This window comes from Rhinatrema bivittatum, chromosome 10 (assembly GCF_901001135.1).
Source record: "Rhinatrema bivittatum chromosome 10, aRhiBiv1.1, whole genome shotgun sequence".
Classification (NCBI taxonomy): Eukaryota; Metazoa; Chordata; class Amphibia; order Gymnophiona; family Rhinatrematidae; genus Rhinatrema; species Rhinatrema bivittatum.
Genome location: NC_042624.1, coordinates 28,543,359 through 28,567,074, shown reverse-complemented (window position 1 = coordinate 28,567,074; position 23,716 = coordinate 28,543,359). Strand labels below are relative to the sequence as shown.

The window sequence follows — 23,716 nt, the reverse complement described above, 5'->3', positions numbered from 1 at the left end:
CCTTCCCCCTCCCAGTGCCCACCCTCCCGACGCCCCCCCCCTGGTGGACTAGCGATGGGCCCTGGGAGCGATCTGCCGCTCCCGGGGCCTCGGCTGCCACTAAGCAAAATGGCGCCGGTGACCTTCAGCCCCTAACGTGATAGGGGCCAACCAATGGCACTGGTAGCCCCTGTCACATGGTAGGGGCTGAAGGCCACCGGCACCATTTTGGTTAGTGGCAGCCGAGACCCCAGGAGCGGCAGATCGCTCCCGGGCCCTCTTGCTGGACCACCGGGGGGGTTGTCGGGAGGGTGGCAGGGCGAGTCGGGGCTGGCAGAATTTTGAAAGGGCACTTTTTGCCCTTTCAAAATTCTGCTGCCTGCCATGGTACCCCCTAAGTCTCGGTGCCCTAGGCACAGGCCTAGCTCGCCTAGTGGTTCCTCCGGCCCTGATTAGATGGCCCTCCTATAGAAAGAAAAATAGTGGCACAATGTGTGACAACCTAACACCTGAAAAAAAGGTGTAGTTCTTTCCAGAGTTAAAAACCATGCGATAGCATGCATTATGCCAATCACACAGTGTGATATTGCCCTTCTTTTTCCTAAATTACACCCAAACTCCTCCCGGATCCCACCCCTTCCAAAAATTTGCATCCGCGCCTTGCGTTATTGCTATTATCTTGATGAATGACCTGGATGGGCAGAAGAGCACTAGTGCTGCTGGACTTGGGGGTGAGGGGTGGATAAACTACAGTGAGAAAAAGGAAAACCATCCTGACAAAAGGTGCAGTGAAAAGTAGGAAAAATGCCAGATAAAATGCAAAACAAAAATTTCACTGTTTTATTATGAGATTATATTTGTTTTATTGTAAACTGTTTTGAGCAAATTCGAGAAGGCAGACATAAAACTGAATAAATATAAAATTAGGCAAAAATACAGAAAAAAGTAACAAACAATTTCCTGCCTCCCCAAAATTCTTGGCAGATAGCCAAGTTTGCTAAATAGCTTTCTTCCCCTACTTTCCAACTCATTCAGCCCAGCCAAAGGTTTTTCTTTCTAATTTTCTACTGCTGGTGCGTGTTACATCTGCTTAAATCCAGATCTGGGAGCAGACCGCATTTCTGCCAATTGTGGGACCTGAATAGCAGGAGGCTGAAAAATGTGAACTGAGCTACAGGCATCAAAGAGAAAGCAAAGGGCAAAACTAAAATCAGAGCAGAAACCGATAACTCTAATCCTTTTTACCCACCTCCGCTACTCTTCTTTCTTCATTTCATTTTGCCTCCTCTCTTTCTCTTTTCCTGTCATACTTACCAGTATTACCCAGCAAAGTATTTCCTAGCATGTAGCAGATGGCTCAGGACCAATGGCTATAGTGTGCTCCTGACGTCAGCACTACATATACCCCTGCAGGAAGCTCTGCTCTTCAGTATTTCTCCGTCTCCTTAGCAGTTTGGGACTCTACACATGCTTGCTCAGCGTTAGGAAATCCAAACCAAAGAAGAAAGAAAATTCCAAAATCTTACCTCTACAAGACTAGCCCCGCTCTCCTGCGATGATACCTAATGGTCCCTCCCCCAGTCGAGAATTCCTGAGGTGATTTCCGAGATCCCTCAGAGGTAAGACTCTGTCCAGCAGCCGGTTCCCGGCATGGACGTAGTCCCCAGGAGGGAGCAGCTGAGAGGCAGCGGGTGCAAGGCATTTTCCTCTCCCCCCCGCAGCCGGAGACCGCCCAGCACGAGACTGGGAAGCGCCGAGACAAGGTAAGGTAGAAAACTTTTCTCAAAGTCTCCGGTCTCCGAGGCTCGGATAGCGGCACAGATCGCCAGTCGGCGTCTGTCCCATTGGGTTGAGCAGCCACGTCCAGGCTAGACCCCCGATTCAGTACAAGGGTCCCTCCCTCGTGAAGACCCTCTGGGGGGGGGGTCGCCATCTTGCCTGGGTGGTCGCTGGCGCCATCTCCTCCCCCCCCCCCCCCTTGATCACCGTATTGTCCGCACAAGTGAGCCGGGCGCATAAACTACTTGTGCACATAGTGGCGCGCACACCTGTGCCCATGCGCACAGTGGCACGCACAAAGGGTGCTGGGCACAAAGCGGCACTCCAAAGGTGCCAGGTGCAGAAATCAAGCCGGTGCACACAGCGGCGTGCGCATCTCGCCCTAGGCGCACATAGCGGCCTGCACACACATTTTCCGCAGCTTGCACGCACATCTTCGCACCCGGAGAGCATATCTTAAGCCTCCCGACATGCGCACATAGGCGCACAGATGAGTTTTGAATGACTCCCACGCGCCCAAATCATGGCACCACCGGCCAAGAAAGCCAAGGGACAAGCTCTCTGCCCAGCCTGCCAACCTGAGAGCGGCACAACAGGAAGTTGCTTCGGCACTGTGCCTGCAGTGCGAAGAGGCCCTGTGGACCAGGGCAAGGCCCCCCCAGGCCAGTAGAGGAATCCGGCTCCACCAACGACAGTACCCCCGGACCTCTCGGTCCCTACTCAATTTGGGCACTTCTGGGAACGCCTCTGGCTTCAATATGGATGCCCAGGACAGACGTCAGGAATCCATCCTTAACAGTCATTGATGCAGCAGCCATGACACTACAGATTGCAGCCTGCTGTGCCGTGGTGACACGGGCCTGCTTATCACTTTCCAGGAATGCTACCACACCCATCGAAACACTAGAATCAGTGATATCCTTCCTCACTGGATGCACGTCCGACTTGGTGTACAACCTCAGCCAGGGGCGTCTCATCCATTGTGGCAGCCAGAAGACACTCTGGCTCCAAAGCTGGTCAGCCGACGCAACCTCCAAGATGAAACTCACGAGAATTGCCCTTTAAAGGAGCCCTCCTGTTTGGAAGCGAACTGGAGAAGTTAGCCGACAATGAAGGCGAATCCTCAGTACCTCGGCTACTGGAGGACAAGAACAAAGAAGCCATCGCCCCTCTCCCAAACATCCAAGGGCAGAGGATCACAGCGCTTCAGACCATACAAGATACATACCAAGCACCTCGCCCTGCAGGCAGGGCCAGTCCTTTCGGAACAATCACAAGAAGGGAGCTGGCTCAGTTCCAGGCTCCAGCTGCACCCCCACAATGAGAATCAACAGATCCCATCCACAGGAAGAAGCCATAGGGGGCAGGCTTGCCCTATTCTACCAAAGATGGGTCGAGATAACGTCAGACAAATTGGTCCTAACCATCAGTTGGGAGGAATACTATCTGGACGTCCACAGCATCCCCCCCCAGACAAATTTGTGAAATCCCTTGCCACTCCCCCTCCAAGAGGACGGCAGTGGAAAACCACAAAATTGCTCTCCCTAGAGGCTATAACACTGGTGCCTACGCACCAATGAAATACTGGGCACTATTCCATCTATTTTATATCGTCCCCAAGAAGAGGGAACGTTCCGGCCCATCCTGGACCTCAAGTCTGTCCAGCCACTACCTGAGGGTACCACACGTCCGCATGGAAATCCTACGTTCGGTTCATAAGGGCAGTACAGCCAGGAGAATTTCCTGACCTCCCTGGACCTGTCAGAAGCCCATCTGCACATACTGGTCCATCATGACCACCAGCGCTTTCCTACGCTTCGTGATCATGTACCACCGCTACCAATTCCGGGCACTACCCTTTCGGACTAGCTACTGCCCCTCGAACGTTCACCAAAATCATGGTGGTAGTGGCAGCGACACTGAGGAAAGAAGGAATCCTCGTACAACCCATACCTAGACAATTGGCTGATCAGAGCAAAATTTCCAGAAGAGTCCATCAAGCGACCACCAGAGTTAAGAATCTACTACAGAATCTCGGGTGGGTTGTCAACACAACCAAGAGCTGCCTGCAACCCTCCCAAACACCAGAATACCTGGGAAACTGTTTTGACAACCAACAAGACGAGGTTGTCCTTCCCCTTTCAGGGAGAAGGAAATTGATGGATCAGTTGAGAAACTGATGAACGGCGCTCGCCCCCACAGTATGGGACTACCTCCAAGTCCTCTGCCTCTTGACATCGACCCTAGAAGGTCGTCCCATGGGCAAGGGCCACATGTGGACCACTACAACGTTCCCTACTGTCACGATGGAACCAGATGTCCCAGGACTACAACAACGTGCACCTCCAGCTACCGGCGGATGTACGGATCCAGTTCCTATGGTGGCTACAAGAAGACCATCTGAGCAAGGGAGTAAGGCTATCCCCACCGACCTGGGTCTTGCTCACCACGGATGCGAGCCTACAAGGGTGGGGAAGCCCACTGCCAGGAACTGATGGCCCAGGGGCAATGGGACAAGGAAGAGTCTGGATGGAACATCAACCGACTGGAAGCCCGAGCAGTCAGACTAGCCTGCCTGCGATTCACCTGTAAACTCCGGGGAGAATCGGTCAGAGTCATGTCGGACAACGCCACAACGGTGGCCCACATCAACCGCCAGGGAGGAACCAGAAACCAACAGGTGTCCCTGGAAATAGACCCCCTAATGGCGTGAGCGGAAGCAAACCTGCAAGGGATCTCAGCCACCCCACATCGTGGGAAAAAGACAACGTCACTACTGCGGATTACCTCATCAGAGAAAGTCTAGACCCAGGGGAATGGATGCTGACGACCACAGCCTTCCAGTTGATAAGAACATAAGAACATAAGAAAATGCCATACTGGGTCAGACCAAGAGTCCATCAAGCCCAGCATCCTGTTTCCAACAGTGGCCAATCCAGGCCATAAGAACCTGGCAAGTACCCAAAAACTAAGTCTATTCCATGTAACCATTGCTAAATGGCAGTGGCTATTCTCTAAGTGAACTTAATAGCAGGTAATGGACTTCTCCTCCAAGAACTTATCCAATCCTTTTTTTAAACACAGCTATACTAACTGCACGAACCACATTTCTCTGGCAACAAATTCCAGAGTTAATTGTGCGTTGAGTAAAAAAGAACTTTCTCTCCGATTAGTTTTAAATGTGCCCATGCTAACTTCATGGAGTGTCCCCCTAGTCCTTCTACTATCCGAAAGAGTAATAACCGATTCACATCTAACCCGTTCTAGACCTCTCATGATTTTAAACACCTCTATCATATCCCCCCTCAGTCGTCTCTTCTCTCAAGCTGGAAAAGTCCTAACCTCTTTAGTCTTTCCTCATAGGGGAGTTGTTCCATTCCCCTTATCATTTGGTAGCCCTTCTCTGTACCTTCTCCATCGCAATTATATCTTTTTTGAGATGCGGCGACCAGAATTGTACACAGTATTCAAGGTGCGGTCTCACCATGGAGCGATACAGAGGCATTATGACATTTTCCGTTTTATTCATCATTCCTTTTCTAATAATTCCCAACATTCTGTTTGCTTTTTTGACTGCCGCAGCACACTGAACCGACGATTTCAATGTGTTATCCACTATGACACCTAGATCTCTTTCTTGGGTTGTAGCACCTAATATGGAACCCAACATCGTGTAATTATAGCATGGGTTATTTTTCCCTACATGCATCACCTTGCACTTATCCACATTAAATTTCATCTGCCATTTGGATGCCCAATTTTCCAGTCTCACAAGGTCTTCTTGCAATTTATCACAATCTGCTTGTGATTTAACTACTCTGCACAATTTTGTGTCATCTGCAAATTTGATTATCTCACTCGTCGTATTTCTTTCCAGATCATTTATAAATATATTGAACAGTAAGGGTCTAGACCCAGGGGAATGGATGCTGACGACCACAGCCTTCCAGTTGATAGTAAACTGCTGGGGAACACCAGCCATGAGTCTTCTGGCAACCCGTCCAACGCCCAAGTTCCCAAGTTCTTCAGCCTCAGACGAGAAACACAGTCCCAGGGGATCGACACCCTCGTCCAGACCTGGACAGAGGAAGACCTGCTGTACGCCTTTTCTCCATGGCCACTACTGGGCAGGATCATCCACAAGATAGAACACCACAGGGGGCTAGTACTTCTAGTGGCCTCGGACTGGCCAAGAAGGCCGTGGTATGCAGACATGCGAAGACTTCTGGCGGGGAACCCTCTGTGTCTACCTCCACACAGGGACCTGCTCCAACAAGTACCGATCCTCCATGAAGACCCAACTCGATTCTCGCTTATGGTCTGGCTATTGAGAGGACTCGCCTGAAGAAGAGCAGATACTCGGGAGCAGTGATTGACACTTTGCTCCGAGCATGCAAGTTTTCCACATCTTTAACTTACATACGAATATGGAGAATATTCGAAGCCTGGTGTGAAGACCACGAATTCCTTCCATGGACAGTCAAAATTCCCATGATCCTGGAATTTCTGCAGGATGGCTTGAAGAAGGGGTTGTCTCTCAACTCCATCAAAGTTCAACTGGCCGCGCTGACCTGCTTCAAAGCCAAAGTGGACGGCATCAGTTTATATTCCCATCCAGACGTCTCCTGCTTCCGCTTCCTGAGAAGGGTCAAGCAAATCCGACCACCACTAAAGTGGCCAGTACCCCTATGGAATCTCAATCTAGTACTCGACTTCCTAGTGGGAGCTTCCTTCAGACCTTCTCGTGGTCTGTCCCTATGACTTCTGACCTTGAAGACTGCTTTCCTAGTGGCAATATGTTCAGCCCGTCGCATCTCCGAACTTCAAGCACTATTCTGTCGGGAACCGTTCCTCAGGTTCACACTGGGATCCGTACAGCTAAGCACTGTCCCCTCCTTCCTTCCAAAGGTGGTTTCTCATTTCCATTTAAACCAAACCATCTAGCTGCCATCTCCAGTCGAACATAAGGACTCAAGACTCATCCATACTTGCTTTTCAAGGAGAATACTGAAGAGCAGAGCTTCCTGCAGAGATATATGTAGTGCTGACATCAGATTGAAATCTGACTCCATCTCCAACTGCTAACAAGAGCACACTATACCCATTGGTCCTGAGTCCATCTATCTACACTAAGGAAAACGAAATTATCAGGAAAGTAATTTCTCTAATACTCACTGATCCTCTTCAACCACCAGCAAAATCTTCTTCAAGAATGAAGGTTACTGTGCTCATCCCCTGCAATATATATTGTGCTTCAAAGACAAATTTCTTTTAACAAACCTCTTTGATGATAACACATTTCAATCTGGTTTTCCAGAATGGCCCTCAGTTATTGTTCCATTTCACAGCTTTGACACCTATTCAAATACCACCAACATTAGCATTTTTGTGCCCAATTCATGCTCAGTTTTTCAGTTTTGAAATTTATAGCCTTCCTTTTGAAACATGGTTCTTAAGACCTATGTAGCTTAGAAACCCAAGTACCTTTTAAGTGATATTTAGATTGACCCTAATTGGAATTGCATAATATGTTGTTAGCATTGTTACTCTATCCCAGGGGCTGATGCAATATCAAGCGCAAAAAAACATGCGTATAAACTGGATGCATGTTTTTCAACATGCACACATACCCTCTCTCCTGGGCGCCTGATGCAAAATGCAGAGTGTCCGTTTTTTCCCGCGGCAGCTAATTTACCGGCACAATACGCACACACAATATACACGGCTGGAGTGTGTATATTGTGCACGCCCCGATTTTATATATATATATATATATATATATATATATATATAAAATTTATTTATTTATTTTTTTTGCACGGTGCTGCTTTCTGTGGTTCTTTCTGCTTAGTAATACGACAATACTAAGTAGGAGGAACCATAGAAAAGAAAGTTATTTTTTGTTTGTTTTTAAGTTGAACCCTTGACGCGTGGGAAGACTTTACATCTGCTCCAGGGCATTTTTTGCATTGCGGGGTAATAGCTAATAGCCTCATTCACTTGGCATTTACATGTGGTGAGCGCTATTAGCTACGCCTTTGTTTGGATGCAAGTTTTGGACTCGTGATTCCCTTATTGCATCAAGGATTAAGGACTGTGCTAAGCTGGGCACACTTTATTGCATTCCCAAACTGTCCTGGAGGTTTCCCAGCCAGTCAGGTTTTCAGGATTTCCACAATGAAGATGCATGAGATAAATCTGCATGCACTGCCTCCATAACCTGCAAATTTTATCTCAAGCATCTTTAGTGTGGATATCCTGATACTCTGACTGGCAATAACCTTCCTTCCCCATGCAGTCTTACCTAATAACCCCTTTGGTCTGGGACCATGCTGAAAACAGCCCTAGAAATGTGAGTTAACTTTTCTCCACCTCTTAACCAAGGAGTTAAATTGCCAAACCTAAACCCGCCCTCCCGGGTTTAGGTTTGGCTGTAGTGTCCATAGTGTACAGCGATGCACAGGCACCACCAATTGCGTGCACACCAGAAGAGCAGTGATGCCAAGAGGAAGAGGCTTGTGAGGCCGCCAGCGAACTCGCCAGTGGCAAAAAGCAGTAGGCCCCATCCAGCCTGTCCATCTGCCTGACCTAATGATCCCAGGCACTGGTCTCACCGAGAGGGGGAGGTCCCAGCCTTCCTTGGATTACTCCTGAGCTGCAGCCCTTCCTCTCTTCACTCCAAAACAGAAGGAATGGCAAAGAACCACGCCCTGCACAGCTGTAAAGTTCAGAAAAGTTACCCAAACTGCAGAAGGAACACTAGAGAGGCAGAGGGTCAGGATGGATAAAGAGCGGCAACGGTTCTCGTGAGGAAGGGGGAAACAATAATTTCTAAGAGGCTCTCAGCGAAAACAATCACAAGAAAACTCCCCAAGTGCAGGACACGGGAACTGGCATCTTCCACCCTGGCTCTCAGGAGGAGTGAGTCCTGGCCATCCCTCTCCGCCGGGAAGCCTCCTTGGCAGGCTGGATGGGGCCTACTGCTTTTTGCCACTGGCGAGTTCGCTGGCGGCCTCACAAGCCTCTTCCTCTTGGCACCACTGCTCTTCTGGTCTGCACGCAATTGGTGGTGCCTGTGCATCGCTGTACACTATGGACACTACAGCTGTGCGCATGAGCCCGGCTGCGTGCTGAGTTTGCGCCAGCCTTTCTGGGATTGGTGTAGGGGCGCACGGCAGGCCAAGTGGCTCCTGTACCTGCTGCTGGACTCTGTGGGTGAGTAAGGTGCAAAGGGGGTGGAAAGAAAAGTCCCAAAAGTGGCCAGGATGGCAGGAGGAGAAACGGCCCAAACTTGGCTGGGGAGGAGGGATGGAAGGGGCCGACGGTGCCTGTGAGCTGCTCTCGGAGTTTCCCTCACTTTAGGTCTGGAAGCAAGGACGAGCGCCTTTTCCCCAGCCCCAAAGCCTTTACTACAAGTCAGAGCCCGGCAGATCGGAGTTTCCTTAGCTTTGCAGTTTTCCCTAAAGCAGCAATACATTGCAAAAATGTGTTGTGAATGGGAGCCTGCCTGAGCGTGTGGGTGTGAGAGCCTATGTATGGGTGTAAAGGAGTGTATGAGTGTGTGGGAGACTGCATATGTGAGAGAACATGTGAGAGCTTATGTTTGTGTGGCAATATGAAGCTGTGTGAGAGAGAATGAGTGTCCCCTATGGAGGGGAATGGGAGCCTGCATGTGAGAGAGCCTGTGATGTGAGAGTTGAGAGCCTGTATATGTATGTATGGGAGTGGGAGCCTGCGTGTGAGAGTGAGTGCCTGTGTACGTGTTTGTGAGAATGGAATGTGTGTAAGAGCATGTGAGTATGTGAGCCTGTATGTGTGGGAGCCTGTGTGTGAATGAAAGCATGTGTGTGTGGGAATGGGAACTTGAGTGTCAGAGAGCATGTGAGAGCGAGAGCCTTCATGTGAGAGAGCATATGAGAGTGGGAGACTGTGTACGTGAGAGAGTGCATGCAAGAATGGGATTCTGTGTGAGAGAAAGCATGTGAGAGAGCCTGTGTGTGTGTGTATGGAGGAAGGAAAGAAGACAGGAGGAGAGAAGAAACAGAATAAAAGAGACCCTGAAAAAAGAATAAGAAAAAGACAGACAAGGGGAAAAAAGAGACTGAGACCAACCGATTAGAAAAATGAAATCGGACGACAAAGGTAAAAAAACCCCCACATTTTGCCTTAAAGCAGTTGGAAATATGCCATCTTTGGGAATATACATTTCTTATGTATTTGTATTTTGCTTTTCCTTCAGTATTTGAGTTCACAAGAGTCTGGTTTTGTCTGCATATTTCTGTTTCTAATTTGTAGTCTCTTATTCTGTATTAGATAATGTGTGTCTGTGATGTGCACGTGTGGCAGATGTACAGTATTTTGACTAGCGTGTAGTTTCTCTGTAGGGATTTTTTCGAAGTCTGGCTTGTTCTGTTTACTCAGTAGGTGGGTGTATTAGTGTTCTGGGCTGGTGTGTCACACACAGGCAAAACTGAAGAAGCTGGCATGTATATGAGAGAGGGAATGTGTGAAAGAATGAATGTTAGTGTTGTGTGTGTGAATGAGAGAGAAAAGAGTGAATTTATGTGGCCCTACCACCCTAATCTATGATGATCTCAGGGTGAGGGAAATCAAAAGGTCCCAGGTATGGAGAGCAGGAGATGTTTTAATCGTTATTTTTAATTATTGGGTGTAATTGATGAGTCTATTGTTTTGTTTGAAAATTTTTACTGGTTTTTTTGGGGGGGGGAGGGGGGAATAGAACATTTTTTCAATTTTTTGGATGTTTTATTCATCAGATGATTTGAAATATTTTATTGATGTTTCAGAAATAGAATAAATTGATGCAAGTTTTAAAAAAAATGATTGGAGTTCGTCAGCTGTGTGAACGTTATTCTTTTTATTATCATGGCTTTAAAGATTATGAATATTTTATAGATCTTGATGTTGTGTGAGGAATAATAATACAGTTGGCTTCTCTGTTTCCAGAACAGATTTTGCTGGCAACGTTTTTATTTGGTGAGGGTTTAACTTGAATTTTTGCGGTGAAAATTTGGCACTTATCACTGGCTTTATGGCATTATGGTCCTCTCATTGCTATTTTAAAACCGAAGTTGCTTTTTATTAATTTCATTTGCATGCAGAAAAATGGTTTTGAATGTTCTTGCAGAAAATAATTTTTCATTCACATATTTTATTGTAACTGATGTTAGTAGATTAGGCGATTTGCTAAAGTCATCTAAGGATGGGTTGCTGTGAGTATAAAATTGATCAGGCGTTTTGCCTCAAAGAAAGTAATGCTCACAAGATGATGTAGGAGTGTGGACTGTGTTGTAGTGCGCCTGACAGCAGCAAATTTTATGGAGCTCCAGCAGCTTTAGCCCCTGCTTGATCAGGACAGCCATGTTTGGTGAGTGGCATTGATAAATCTGCGTTTTTTCTTCTCTCTTCTCTAGATTCTGGTCTTTTCCATGAACTGAGCGACTTGATAGATGTTGGCGAGTTTTATTGTGAGTATCTTCTTAGATTTGCTAGTAAAGCCGGAATACAAATGTCTGACTGGAAGAGTTCAGTTCAGGGAACGGTCGATTCCAGTCCATTCTCTTTGCACCAGCCTGGACATTTAGGTATTGTAAGTTGTCACTGCACAAAACAGAACAATTGGGTTTATTTCACAATATCTAACTCCACCTCCCTTTTGGTTTATGGTCTACTCTTTCTCCAGGATTATAAACAGGTTTTTTTTCCCCCTGCTATTCTTTTGTGGGAATTGCATATTTCTCAAATCCAAGACTTTCTGTAAAATAATGAGCAAGCAAAACTTTCCAGTCCTGGAGAAAGAGGAGAAACAGCAGCTATAGCAGTAAAGTATATTATCCTGCTACCCCCCCGGCCAGTAATGAAATCTAAGCAAGAACAACATGGACCAGCACCAAAATCTGGGATGTGTCTCTAATACTCTACTACCTTCCATAACCTGTAACTTTTTTACTTTACTTTGCCAATATGTATAAAATTGTCGTGCTAATAAAATACCCAAATCTGATTTTTCTCTGTCAGCTTGGGAAATTTGCTTGTCTGCTATCTTTGTAAATTTTTGTCAGCACAGGAGGAAATGCTTTTCTGTTTTCCTGTTTGTTTAATGTTGCCATTGCATACAGAGTTTGTCTAGGGTTCCAGTTCGGCTTTTTGTCTGTAACTTTCTATGTCTAATTTGTGATCAATTATTCTGTATTTAATGAGGGTCTATCTGTTTTCTTTGCATTTGAGATCGAGCGAGGTATTCTGCTAGAGTGTATTTTCTGTAGGGATCTATAGAAGTCCTGCTTCTTTCTCAGTTTCGCAATTTGAATCTCTCCAATAAAGGAATATTGGTGTTCCCTGTACGTACCCGATCAGTCCAGACAGTGGGGTTGAGCCTCCTGTCCAGCAGAGGGAGACAGAGAAAAACTGAAAAGGTATCCTATATCAGGACAGTGCTCACCCTGTGTCCCTTCAGTATTTCTCTGTCTCCCAGCAGAGGCAGGCAGTTGAATCTGTGGTTCCCTAATTTTCTCTGTTTTCCACACTATGGTGATTTTTCTTTCTCCTTCTGATTGTTTCCAGGATCAAGCAAGTATTGATTAATTTCTATGTTATAAAGAATTTGAGGGAAATCAAACTTCTTGCCAATGTCAGACAGCTCTGTCTCACAGCTCTTACAAGGTCCCAGGGGGGATTTTCCCCTTGAGTACTCAGCCTGGGACCCCTCTTCCTGGTGACCACTTGCCTGGCTTAGAGGGGTGATACTGGTGGTCCAGTCACTCCCCCTTTTCGTGCCTGCCTCAGGTCTTTTAGCAGAGAGGCTCCCATTCCTCTGCTCGTTTCTTTGGAAAAAAAAAAAAAAGACCATGGGAGGCAGAGCATACCCGCGCTTTTCATTGCGGGCTCTAGCAAGGTAAGCAGCCGGGGAAGTGATTACTGGTGGTCCAGTCCCTCTCTTCACCTGTTTGTTTCTGAGCACTGTGTAAAATCCAGGACCCCTGCCCACCTGAATCGCCGCGTTTTTGGCCGATTTCTTCGTGTTTTTTGCGCCGTTTCCCCCCCACCATGCCGCGGCCATCCTGGTGTACAATGTGTGAGGAATCTGCCGCGTGGCTTTCTAGGACTGGGATTTGCTCAAGGGGCCTTCCGGGGGGGAGGGCAGCTCTTTTTCAGGGTCTGCAGCAACAGCCAAGCCTCGTGGGGCTCAATAACGTCAGGCTCCACAGGAGCTCAGAGCTGATCCTTTCTCCCTCAGTGCAGGGATGGCAGCCATCTTAAGCTCATGTGCTGCAGCTCAGGTAAGGGCTGTGGGGGAGGGGGAGCTCCCTGCAGCTCCTGATGAGAATGCAGATCAGGATCAGGCTTTTTTTACAGGAGGACCCTGCTTTTCCAGGAGATGAGGATGTCTATTCTGATTCCTTTTCTTTAGATTTTGTCCTCCTTATGCATAAAGTCTTTTGGCTTCCAGGTCTCTGCAAGGTGGTGCCTTGCCAGTCAGACTTATGCAGGGACCACCCCCCAAGGTAGCCAAGCGTGTCGAATTTCCCGCGTCTCTAAGGGTCGCGAAGTTAAAAGGCACGGTGGTTTCAGGAGAGTCTGCCGGGCAGTGTGGCTGCAGGTGCAGGAGCTTCTCTGGGTTCGATCTCCTCAGTCTGTAGCAGTCTCATGCAGCAGGCAAGCCTCAAGTGGGTTCAAGCACCCAGGATCTCCCGTCTGCAGAGGCAGAACAGGCAGAAAAGGCTGGAAGGCGCAATTGCATATGGGGCTGATGCTCTCTCTGATCTCCTCAGGGTGCAAACCAGAGCTATGGTCTCAGTGGTGTCAGCCAGGCAATTGGGCTGCAGACTTCTCTTCTAAATTGCAGTTGGGCACGCTACCATTCAAGGGTAAGTTACTTTTTGGGGGAGGATCTGGACCAGCTTATCAAATCCTTGGGTGACAACAAGGTTCATAAGCGTCCGGAGGACCACCCCAAGCAGTCCAGATCCTTTTTTTCCGTCGCGCTCCTCATTTCCGGGGGCAGTGCAGGTACAAACAAGCTGTGTGGAGCTTTTCAACGAAACACCTCCACTAGGTCTCCAGCATGGTCTCACTCCTTTCGGGGCAGACGGCCCTGCCGAGACGGTACCCATCAAGGCACTGCCACAAAGTCCTCACAGTGAGATATGGCTGGCCCATCCTCCGTTCCAGATTTAGGTGGTCGGCTGTCCCTATTTCTTGAGGAATGAGCCAAAATTACTTTGGATCAGTGGGTCCTCGAAGTAATCGAAAGAGGCTACGCGTTAGAGTTTGCTCAGGATCTCTCGGACCTCTACTTGATCTCTCTCCCTGCGGAACTCGGAAGCGCCCAGCGGTGTGCCAGACTCTCGACAGGCTTCAAGTACTCAGTGCCAGAGTCCAGGTCCCCCCTCCAGGAACAGGGATCCAGCCAGTATTCCATCTACTTCGTCGTCCCCAAAAAGGACGGCTCCTGTTGACCGATCCTGGACCTCAAGAGTCGTCAAGGCCCTCAAGTTTCCCCATTTTTGGATGGAGACCCTGAGGGCTGTTATAGTGACGGTTCATACGGGGAGGTCCTTGTCTCTCTCGACCTGAAGGAGGCCTACCTTCACATCCTGATCTGCCAGGAACACCAGAGATTTCCTTCGTCTCAACATCTGGGACGACATTTTCAGTTTCGAGCACTCCCATTTGGTCTCGCCACCACGCCATGCACATTTACCAAGATCATGGTGGTAGTGGCTGCCTTCCTCCGGTGGGAGGGAGTCCTAGTTCCACCCTTATCTGGACGACTGGCTCATTCGGGCAAAGTTGGAGGACCGTGCATGATAGCAGTCACCCGGGTCTTGTGGTTCTCACCTCCCTCGGGTGGATAGCCAGTTTCTCAAAGAGCAACTTCAAGCCCTCTCAGGTCCTCGAATTCTTAGGAGCACACTTCGACACTCGTGTGGGCAAAGTTCTGTTACCCGAGGCCCGTGCACTCAAGCTCGTGGGTCAAGTACCAACATCTATATCTCTCATTTATTTATTATTTATTTATTTTTTTTTCTATACCGACATTCCTGTAAAATATACAAATCATATCGGTTTACAGTGTAACATCAACAATCTCTCGGTGGCGGTACAAGGAACATTGGTTCCTTTTACCTCTCATGATCCCCACGGCCTGGGATTATCTCCAGGTTCTGGGTACTATGGCTTCAACTATAGATTTGGTTCCCTGGGCCTTTGCGTATATGCATCCTTTGCAGAAAAGCTTGCTATCTCGCTGGAAGCCGATCTCTGAGGAGTTTCAGACACCCTTACCACTTTCCGATGTTACCATCGACAGCATGCAGTGGTGGCTCTCTCTCGCCCACCTGTTGAAGGGGATGCCCTTGCAGACATCTCAGTGGATTGTTGTGATAACGGATGCCAGTCTCTCTGGCTGGGGATCGGTGTGTCAGAATCAGCCTACCCAGGGACGATGGACCCCAATCCAGTCTGTGTCACATCAGTTGTCTGGCGACCCGAGCGGTCCTTCTGGCTCTCAAGACTTTTCTGCCCTTGATCCATCGCAAAGCTGTGCGAGTCCTCTCCGACAATTCCACCACGGTAGCTTACATCAATCACCAGGGGGACACCAGGAGTCGTCCGGTTGCCCTAGAAGCCAGCAAGCTGCTAGCCTGGGCGAAGCGCCATCTGGAACGGCTAGCGGGGAAGGAAAACACTCAAGCCGACTTCCTGAGTCGTCAGCATCTAGACCCCGGAGAGTGGGAGTGGTCTGGAGAGGCGATGGATTTGATCGTGCACAAATGAGAGGTCCCTCACTTAGACCTGATGACACTCAACGCACAATAAAGCTCTGGAATTTGTTGCCAGAGGATGTGGTTAGTGTAGTTAGTGTAGCTGGGTTCAAAAAAGGTTTGGATAAGTTCTTGGAGGAGAAGTCCATTAGCGGCTATTAATCAGTTTAATTAGGGAATAGCCACTGTCTATTAATTGCAATCAGTAGCATGGGATCTTCTTAGTGTTTGGATAATTGCCAGGTTCTTGTGGCCTGGTTTGGCCTCTGTTGGAAACAGGATGCTGGGTTTGATGGACCCTTGGTCTGACCCAGCATGGCAATTTCTTATGTTCTAATGCAAAGGCCCCAGATTCTTCAGCCACAGAAGGGAGCACTGCTCAGAAGGAGTGAATGCACTGGTCCTACCCTGGCCTCACGATGTCCTCCTTTACGTGTTCCCACCTTGGCCTCTGGTGGGAAAGGTACTCAGAAGAATAGAACTCCACAGGGAGCCGGTTGTCCTCATGGTGCTGGAGTGGCATCTGAGACCGTGGTTCGCGGATCTGGTGAACCTCGCTACGGACGGTCCTCTCCACCTCAGCCATCTGCCAAACCTGCTCTGACAGGGTCCAGTATTTTTCGATCAGGCAGATCGCTTTTGTCTAGCGGCCTGGCTTTTGAGTGGCGGCAACTAAGGAAGAAGGGTTATAAGGAGGAGGTTATCTCCACTCTGTTGTGGGCCCGTAAGACTTCTACCTCTCTGGCTTATATTCAGGTCTGGAGAATGTTTGAGACTGTGCGCTGAGTCCTGGAGTTCTGGCGCGTAAGGCTTCGGTGTCCTAGGTTCTCTCCTTCCTGCAGAATGGTCTCTCCAAAGGTTTGTCTTTCAATTCCTTGCGGGTACAGGTTTTGGTGCTCAGTTCCCTCCTTGGGCGGGTTGATGGTTACGCGTTGGCGACCCATCCGGATGTCATTTGGTTCCTCGGGGGGGCTAAGCACTTGAACTCGCCTGTCCGGGCTACTTGTCCATCGTGTAGCCTTAACTTGGTTCTCCGCGTTTTTTGCGAGGCGCCCTTCGAACCCCTTCGGCGAGCCACACTTAAGAATCTGACCCTTAAGACTGTCTTTCTGGTCTCTATTTCCTCAGCCAGGAGAGTGTCCGAGCTCTAAGTCCTGTCTTGTAGGGAGCCTTTCCTTCGCTTTTCTGATTCAGGTGTTTCCCTCAAAACAGTCCCATCCTCTCTGCCAAAGGTTGTGTCCTCCTTTCATGTAAATCAGACGGTGGAGCTCCCTGCTTTTTCTCCAGAGGACATTGTGAACTCGCCTGGCACGGATCTACGGCGCCTTGATGTGAAGAGGGTCCTACTACAATATTTGCAGGTGACGAATGATTTTCGAGTCTCTGATCATCTTTGTCTTATGAAGCAGGCCAAGTAAGGGGAATAAGGCTTCTAAAGCTACTTTCGCTCGCTGGCTAAAAGCGGCGATTGCGTTGGCATAATTTGTCGGGTCCAGTCTGTTCCAGAGGGCTTAAAAGCTCACCTGTTATGGTCTCAGGCTACCTCTTGGGTGGAGAGTCAGTCAGTCTCGCCGCAAGAAATCTGCAGAACAGCTACTTGGGAAATCCCTACATACCTTTGCGTGTCATCACCTCGATGTTCAGGTGCCAGTCTTTGGCTCTTTTGGCAGACAGGTGCTTCGAGCGGGTCTGTCTCGGACCCACCCTGTTTAGGGAAGCTTTGGTACATCCCACTGTCTGGACTGATCCGGGTACGTAGAGGGAAAGGAAAATTGGTTCTTACCTGCTAATTTTCGTTCCTGTAGTACCACAGATCAGTCCAGACTCCCGCCCTGATTACATCTACATTGAAACATAGAGGTAACGGCAGAAGAAGACCAAACGGCCCATCCAGTCTTCCCAGCAAGCTTTCGCACTTATTTTTTTCATACTTAGCTGTTACTCTTGGTCCTTATATATACTTTTTGGTTCTATTTCCTTCACCCCCCGCCATCAATATAGATAGCAGTGCTGGTGCTGCATCTAAGTGAAGTATCTTGCTAATTGTTGAGGGGTAGTAACCGCCGTAATAAGCAAGCTACTCCACGCTTGTTTACCCAGCCTGTGTGATTCAGTCCTTATTGGTTGTTGTCTGAATATAAATCCCTCTTTTCTTCATTCCCCCCTGCTGTTGAAGCAGTGAGCTGCGCTGGATATGCATTCCAAGTGACGTATCAGGCTTAATTGATCCTGGGTAGTAACCGCGGTAACAAGCTACTCCCCTGCTTTTTTATGGATGCATATCCTTTTTTCCACATTTTCTCTTGCCGTTGAAGCATAGACCAATGTTGGTGTTTATGTTTATTGAATAAGGATATTTATCTCCAGGTAATAGCCATCATTCCTGCAAGCCACCCACCCCATGTCTCTTCTCTTCATTCACATCTTCTAGACTTTATGGATCCACAGTGTTTATCCCACGCCCCTTTGAAATCCTTCACAGTTTTGGTCTTCACCACTTCCTCCGGAAAGGCGTTCCAGGCATCCACCACCCTCTCCGTGAAGAAATACTTCCTGACATTGGTTCTGAGTCTTCCTCCTTGGAGCTTCAAATCGTGACCCCCTGGTTCTGCTGATTTGTTTCCGTTGGAAAAGGTTTGTCGTTGTCTTTGGATCATTAAAACCTTTCAAGTATCTGAAAGTCTGTATCATATCACCTCTGCTCCTCCTTTCCTCCAGGGTGTACATATTTAGATTCTTCAATCTCTCCCTACATCCGTTCGGAGTTTTTCTTTCACAGGTTTTTTGGGATTCTCTATTTCCTATTTGAGCTTTAAGACACTGGAAGTTCATCTGAATTATAAGGCACCGGTGTATATATATATATATTGATAGCTGTGTAAGAGCATTTTTCATACGTTTGAATTTCTTGTTTCATTTTGATAATTACAGTTGTTTACTTGCTTGATCTTATCCTGGTTCTCTGTTATTTTGGCTGCTTTGATATCGATTATACTGAAGGGACGCAGGGTGAGCACTGTCCTGATATAGTGTACCTTTTCAGTTTTTCTCTGTCTCCCTCTGCTGGATAGGAGGCTCAACCTGGACTGATCCGTGGTACTACAGGAATGAAAATTAGCAGGTAAGAACCAATTTTCCTTTCTAGGCCATTTTGTAATATTTGCATTGCCATTTTAATGTAAACTAAAGAAAACTAAAAAGTCATAGGATAGGAGGCAATATCCTTTTGTGGATTGCAAGTTGGTTAAAAGATAGAAACAGAGAGTAGGATTAATGGTCTGTTTTCACAGTGGAAAAAGGTAAACAGTGAAGTTCCTCAGAGATCTGTACTTGGACTGGTGCTTTTCAATATATATATAAATGATCTGGAAAGGAATAAGACGAGTGAGGTTATCATATTTGCGGATGACACAAAATTATTCAGAGTAGTTAAATCATAAGCAGATTGTGATACATTACAGGAGGACCTTGCAAGACTGGAAGATTGGGCATCCTAATGGCAGATGCAATGTAATGTGGATAAGTGCAAGGTGTTGCATATAGGGAAAAATAACCCTTGCTGTAGTTACACAATGTTAGGTTCTATCTTAGGAGCTACCACCCAGGAAAGAGATCTAGGTGTTATAGTGGATAAGACATTGACATCTTTGGCCTAGTGTGTTCTGGTGATCAAAAAAGCAAACAGAATATTAGGATTTATTAGGAAGGGAATGGAGAATAAAACAGAGGATGTCATAATGCCTCTGAATCGCTCCATGATGAGACCGCACCTTGAATACTGTGTGCAGTTCTGGTCACAGCATCTCAAAAAGGATATAGCTGCACTGGAGAAAGTGCAGAGAAGGGTTACCAAAATGATAAAGGGGCATGGAGCGGCTGCCCTATGAGGAAAGCCTAAAGAAGTTAGGGCTGTTCAGCTTGGAGAAGAGACGACTGAGGGAGGATATGATAGAAGTCAACAAAATCATGAAAGGACTTGAACAAGTTATTGTAAATCAGCTATTTACTCTCTCAGATAATAGAAGGACCAGGGGCACTCCATGAAGTTAGCAAGTAGCTCATTTAAAACAAATCGAAGAAAATTCTTTTTCACTTAGTGCATAGTCAAGCTCTGGAATTCATTGCCAGAGGATGTGGTTACAGCAGTTAGTGCTATGATGGCAATTAATAAGCAATAGTAGCTTGTGATTTGTCTAATGTTTGGGTTCTTGTCAGGTACTTGTGACTTGGATTGGCCATTGTTGGACACAGGATACTGGGCTGATGGGCCCTTGGTCTGACAGAGTATGGCATATCTTATGTAAATATTTAAATAAAGGAAATGTAGCTGATTCCCAAGACGTAATGAAACAGGAATTTTACATTATCTCTGTTGTTCCTTTTACCATTAATCTCCACATCAGACTGCATCAACCTAAGCTCTCTGAAATAATCTTTTCTCCTATCTCCAGTTCTTTCTCCAAGTCTCAGCCAGTTCTGTATTCTTGAAGGGGTCATTGACTGATAATTTTGTATGTGGAAAGTTCTTATTAGTGGTAAGCTATGCGTAACCTCATCCGAGAGTCTAAGGGAGCAGATATTTCTATATACAGAGAAGTGGAGGAGTTGGAAGTCACTGACTGGTCTATCTAAAGGATTATACAATTTGAAGAGAGACTAGTGACTGCTACACCTAGAAGTCCAGATTGGTGTGGACAACTAATGGGATTGCTGGAGTTAACCCAACATCTCTTATTAGAACAACAGCTTGTATGTACTGGAAATGTTTTCAAGGAGGTCAGATACTCCTTCCTACAAACACTGTAAAAAAAAAAAATGTTAAAAAGCTAGTCATAGCCTGAATGATATGGATGATGGAAGGGTCCCTTGATGTTAGCCTATGAACCCTGATTCAGAAATATTGCCCCCTCCCCCAGATCAGCTCATATTGGGGGTGCACATTTGTGCAACTTGCGTGCGCCGAGCCCTGCGTGCGCTGCCCGTTTCCTCCAAGGCCGCTCCGAAATCTGAGCGGCCTCGGAGGGAACTTTCTTTCTACCCCCCCCCCCCCCCCGCACCTTCCCTTTCCCTACCTAACCCACCCCACCGGCCCTATCTAGACCCCACCCTACCTTTATCGGAAAAGTTACTACTGCCTCCGGGCAGTAGTAACTTACGCGCGCCGGTGCGGCAGGCCCCAACACAGGCCGCTGTGTCGGGGCACTCGGCCACGCCCCTGGCCGCCCCTTTTTGCAAGCCCCGGGACTTACATGCGTCCCAGGGCTTGCGCGCGTCACCGAGCCTATGCAAAATAGGCTCGGCGACGCGCGCAGGGGGGGTTTGGGGTAGGTTTTGGGGGGTACGCGCATATCTTATGCGCATACCCCTTTGAAAATCTACCCCATTGTGTGTTAGTAGACATGTACTTCCAGAGGAGAGTTGAATGCTGGCTTGCATTGAGTTACCTGGTTTGCAATGTTAATTTTACAAGTTTATCCTGTGCATAGTTTAGAGTGAGGACTTCAGAACTCAGTCTTGAATACTGCAGTGGTTTATTTTAACAGTTGATCAATTCATTTTATAAAAAAATTCTTAGAAGCCACAATTCCTTATTTGTTCAGTGCAGGTAGCATTCATTTCCATACAGTTATGATACAGTATTTCCTGGTTTACATTGCATGAATCTTCTGTTTATGTTTTTCAATTCCTAGCAAACAAATTTTGATGATCTTGATTTGGATTTGATGTCCTGGAACTCCTGCCCCTGGGATAATATAGACCAGTACTGCTCAGGTAGGAAATGGACTGTGTCTCTATGCTGCCTTGTTAAGTATAATGAGGGAGGAAGGGCAGTATTAATGATGCCTGTACTGTGCTGCTCTCATGTGTACTGATTCAGTTGCTAAATCCCTTTTTGGGCTTGTTGCAGATCACAGTTTTAAACCGGAGCCTCCGTCTCCTGCACATTCTGACCTCTCCATTCCATCTCCTTTATCCGTGGACTCCACCTCCTCTTCCTTAACCCAGCATGTCCCGGTAAGGCATGAACCTGGAAGCTTTCCATTGCTTTTTGTACCTTCCTGAGATGGTGTGACACACATTCAGTGAACAGTGGCAACCACACAAGAGAAAATGTGACCACTAATGATTTCTGTTGTTGTTGCCTAAGAGTATCAAAGGTGAAAAGGATTTCTGGTGCTCTGACAGAAGAGCTAGAGAAGTGGATCAGAGAGGTTGCTTGTTTTGGGAAGATTTCAGAGTCCTGTCATCTTTGTTCCAAGCTTATTGAGCAAGCCCTGATCTCTCAGCAAGTTGTAGAACCATTTTCATGGTTCCGCTAACCGTTCCAAAGTGAGCTTCCTTTGCTTCTTTAATGCATTAATGTTTCTTATTTGGTTTGGAACAGGAAGAGCTTGATCTCTGCAGGAATGCTCAGCTGTCTCCAGTCTCGCTGTACAGTGAAGGCACCAAAAGCCCCCCCTCCTCAGAAGAGAAGAACAAACCGGCACGTAGGACGGCGCCACATGCAGGTAGAGAGCATGTGCCAAGGGAATCAGCTTGACTCATGGGGCTGATAACTGTGCCATTGGGAAGTGGGGGGTGCAGAAGGGCTTGGCATTGGGAAAAGAACCAGAATTGCATTGGCATGGAGGAAATGGAGCAAGAAGGCTGGTGAGACCTAGTGCTACTGCATAGGCAGTAGTGATGCTGGAGGAGAATAGGCAGCATTGAATGTTACCACATTGTAAGATTGATGTGATGAGAGCAGGGTGACAGGGTGATAGGCTTATGTCTGCGAGGGTCAAGGCTTAAACTGCCGGAAGCTCTCATGTTGAATGAGAATTGGCTACTTGAGCTAATCGTGGTAGGAGGTACATTGAGCTTATATGCAGGAGCAACTCTGGGAATTCCTGCACAGGACAGAGAAGATTACATAAGTTTTACTTCTCCCTCTTTTTTTTTTAAACAGCAAATTCTTCTGGGATGTCAAAGAGGAAACTTCCTCTTGTAATACCGAAACAATCAATACAGCCAAAGCCCATCCTGTTTCCTGCAACATTAGAGGTTCAGGGCAGTGCAAATATTGCACGCAAAACCATCATCATCCAGCCTTTGGCAACTCTGCTGCCCAAGCAGCAGCAACAGTGCATCAGCATCCAGCCCGCAGCAGCCCAAGGTATTGTATATGTGTAGCACGGATTTGTGTGTGTGCATCTTAGCTATGCTTCTGTGCATATGTGGAGTGTTCTGTGTCACCATGGACCACTTACAGGACACGATAATGAGGCCTAGGCTGCTTCTCCATAAGAGCTTGAGACTCTTCCACCTGTTGACTTGAGTACAGCTGCCCAGTAATGTGGCTATTTAGACTTTCTGTCCAGTTTTACTTTGCTATCCATGCTGGTGAGACAATGCTCCCTCACAGAATAAAAAAATAATTATGGGAACAGAGGCCCGTGAAGCCCATATGAAAGACTTTAGTGGCTCCTAAGAAAGGTTGGCAAGTATCTGATAGAAGGAAACAAGTGTATTTAATTAAAAAAAAAAAAAAAAAAAAGAGAGCTTTTGTAAGCAGCACCATCTGAAAGCCCTTCCAATGGACAGAGAAAAAAAAACCCATTATGTGCTGCTGTTGGTCTTCTGAGGCTATGGTGTCCCCCAAGAAAACAGTCTTGGCTTTAGCCTGAAAGACTCTTATCCTGAGCAGTCTGAATTACAGGGCCATCTCAGTAACTTTCTCCAGAGATTCTGCTGTAAGTAAAATATCTGTTGTGAATCAGAGAAGATCAGAGAAACATCTATTTCTAATTAAAAAAAACCAAAAGAATGCAGAGACATTTTGTTTCTAGAGTTTGATAGTTCATCTAGAGCAGGTATGTGCTGCTGGCATCTTTTCAGATTCCGATATACAAAATCAAGTCTTATACACAAGCTTCTTCATGATTCTGATAATTTTCTGATCAAATTGCAGTGACATTATAACCTCTGTTGCATGACTATGTTTTCTTATGTTTTTACATTTTTGTAATTAACTTTGTGCACATTTTCTTAGGTCTATTTCCCATTTTTTTTTTAAATTATCCTTTTATTATTTTATTTATTTAATGCTTTTTTTATACCGGTATTAGTAGTTATATCATACCGGTTTACATTGGAACTGAAGGTGGAAATTACATCAAACAGGTACAAGG

General features: G+C 47.0%; 1 protein-coding gene across 1 annotated transcript in view; it reads left to right on the top strand.

Annotated features, from left to right (window-relative positions):
* Positions 1-23,716, top strand: part of ATF6 (activating transcription factor 6) — a 326,336-nt gene that overhangs the window by 7,839 nt on the left and 294,781 nt on the right. Inside the window, exons 2-6 of the mRNA XM_029617629.1 lie at positions 11,193-11,245; positions 21,236-21,317; positions 21,454-21,560; positions 21,931-22,054; positions 22,495-22,701. Of these exons, the coding sequence (XP_029473489.1) occupies positions 11,193-11,245; positions 21,236-21,317; positions 21,454-21,560; positions 21,931-22,054; positions 22,495-22,701 (573 nt within the window). The remainder of the gene's footprint in view (positions 1-11,192; positions 11,246-21,235; positions 21,318-21,453; positions 21,561-21,930; positions 22,055-22,494; positions 22,702-23,716) is intronic.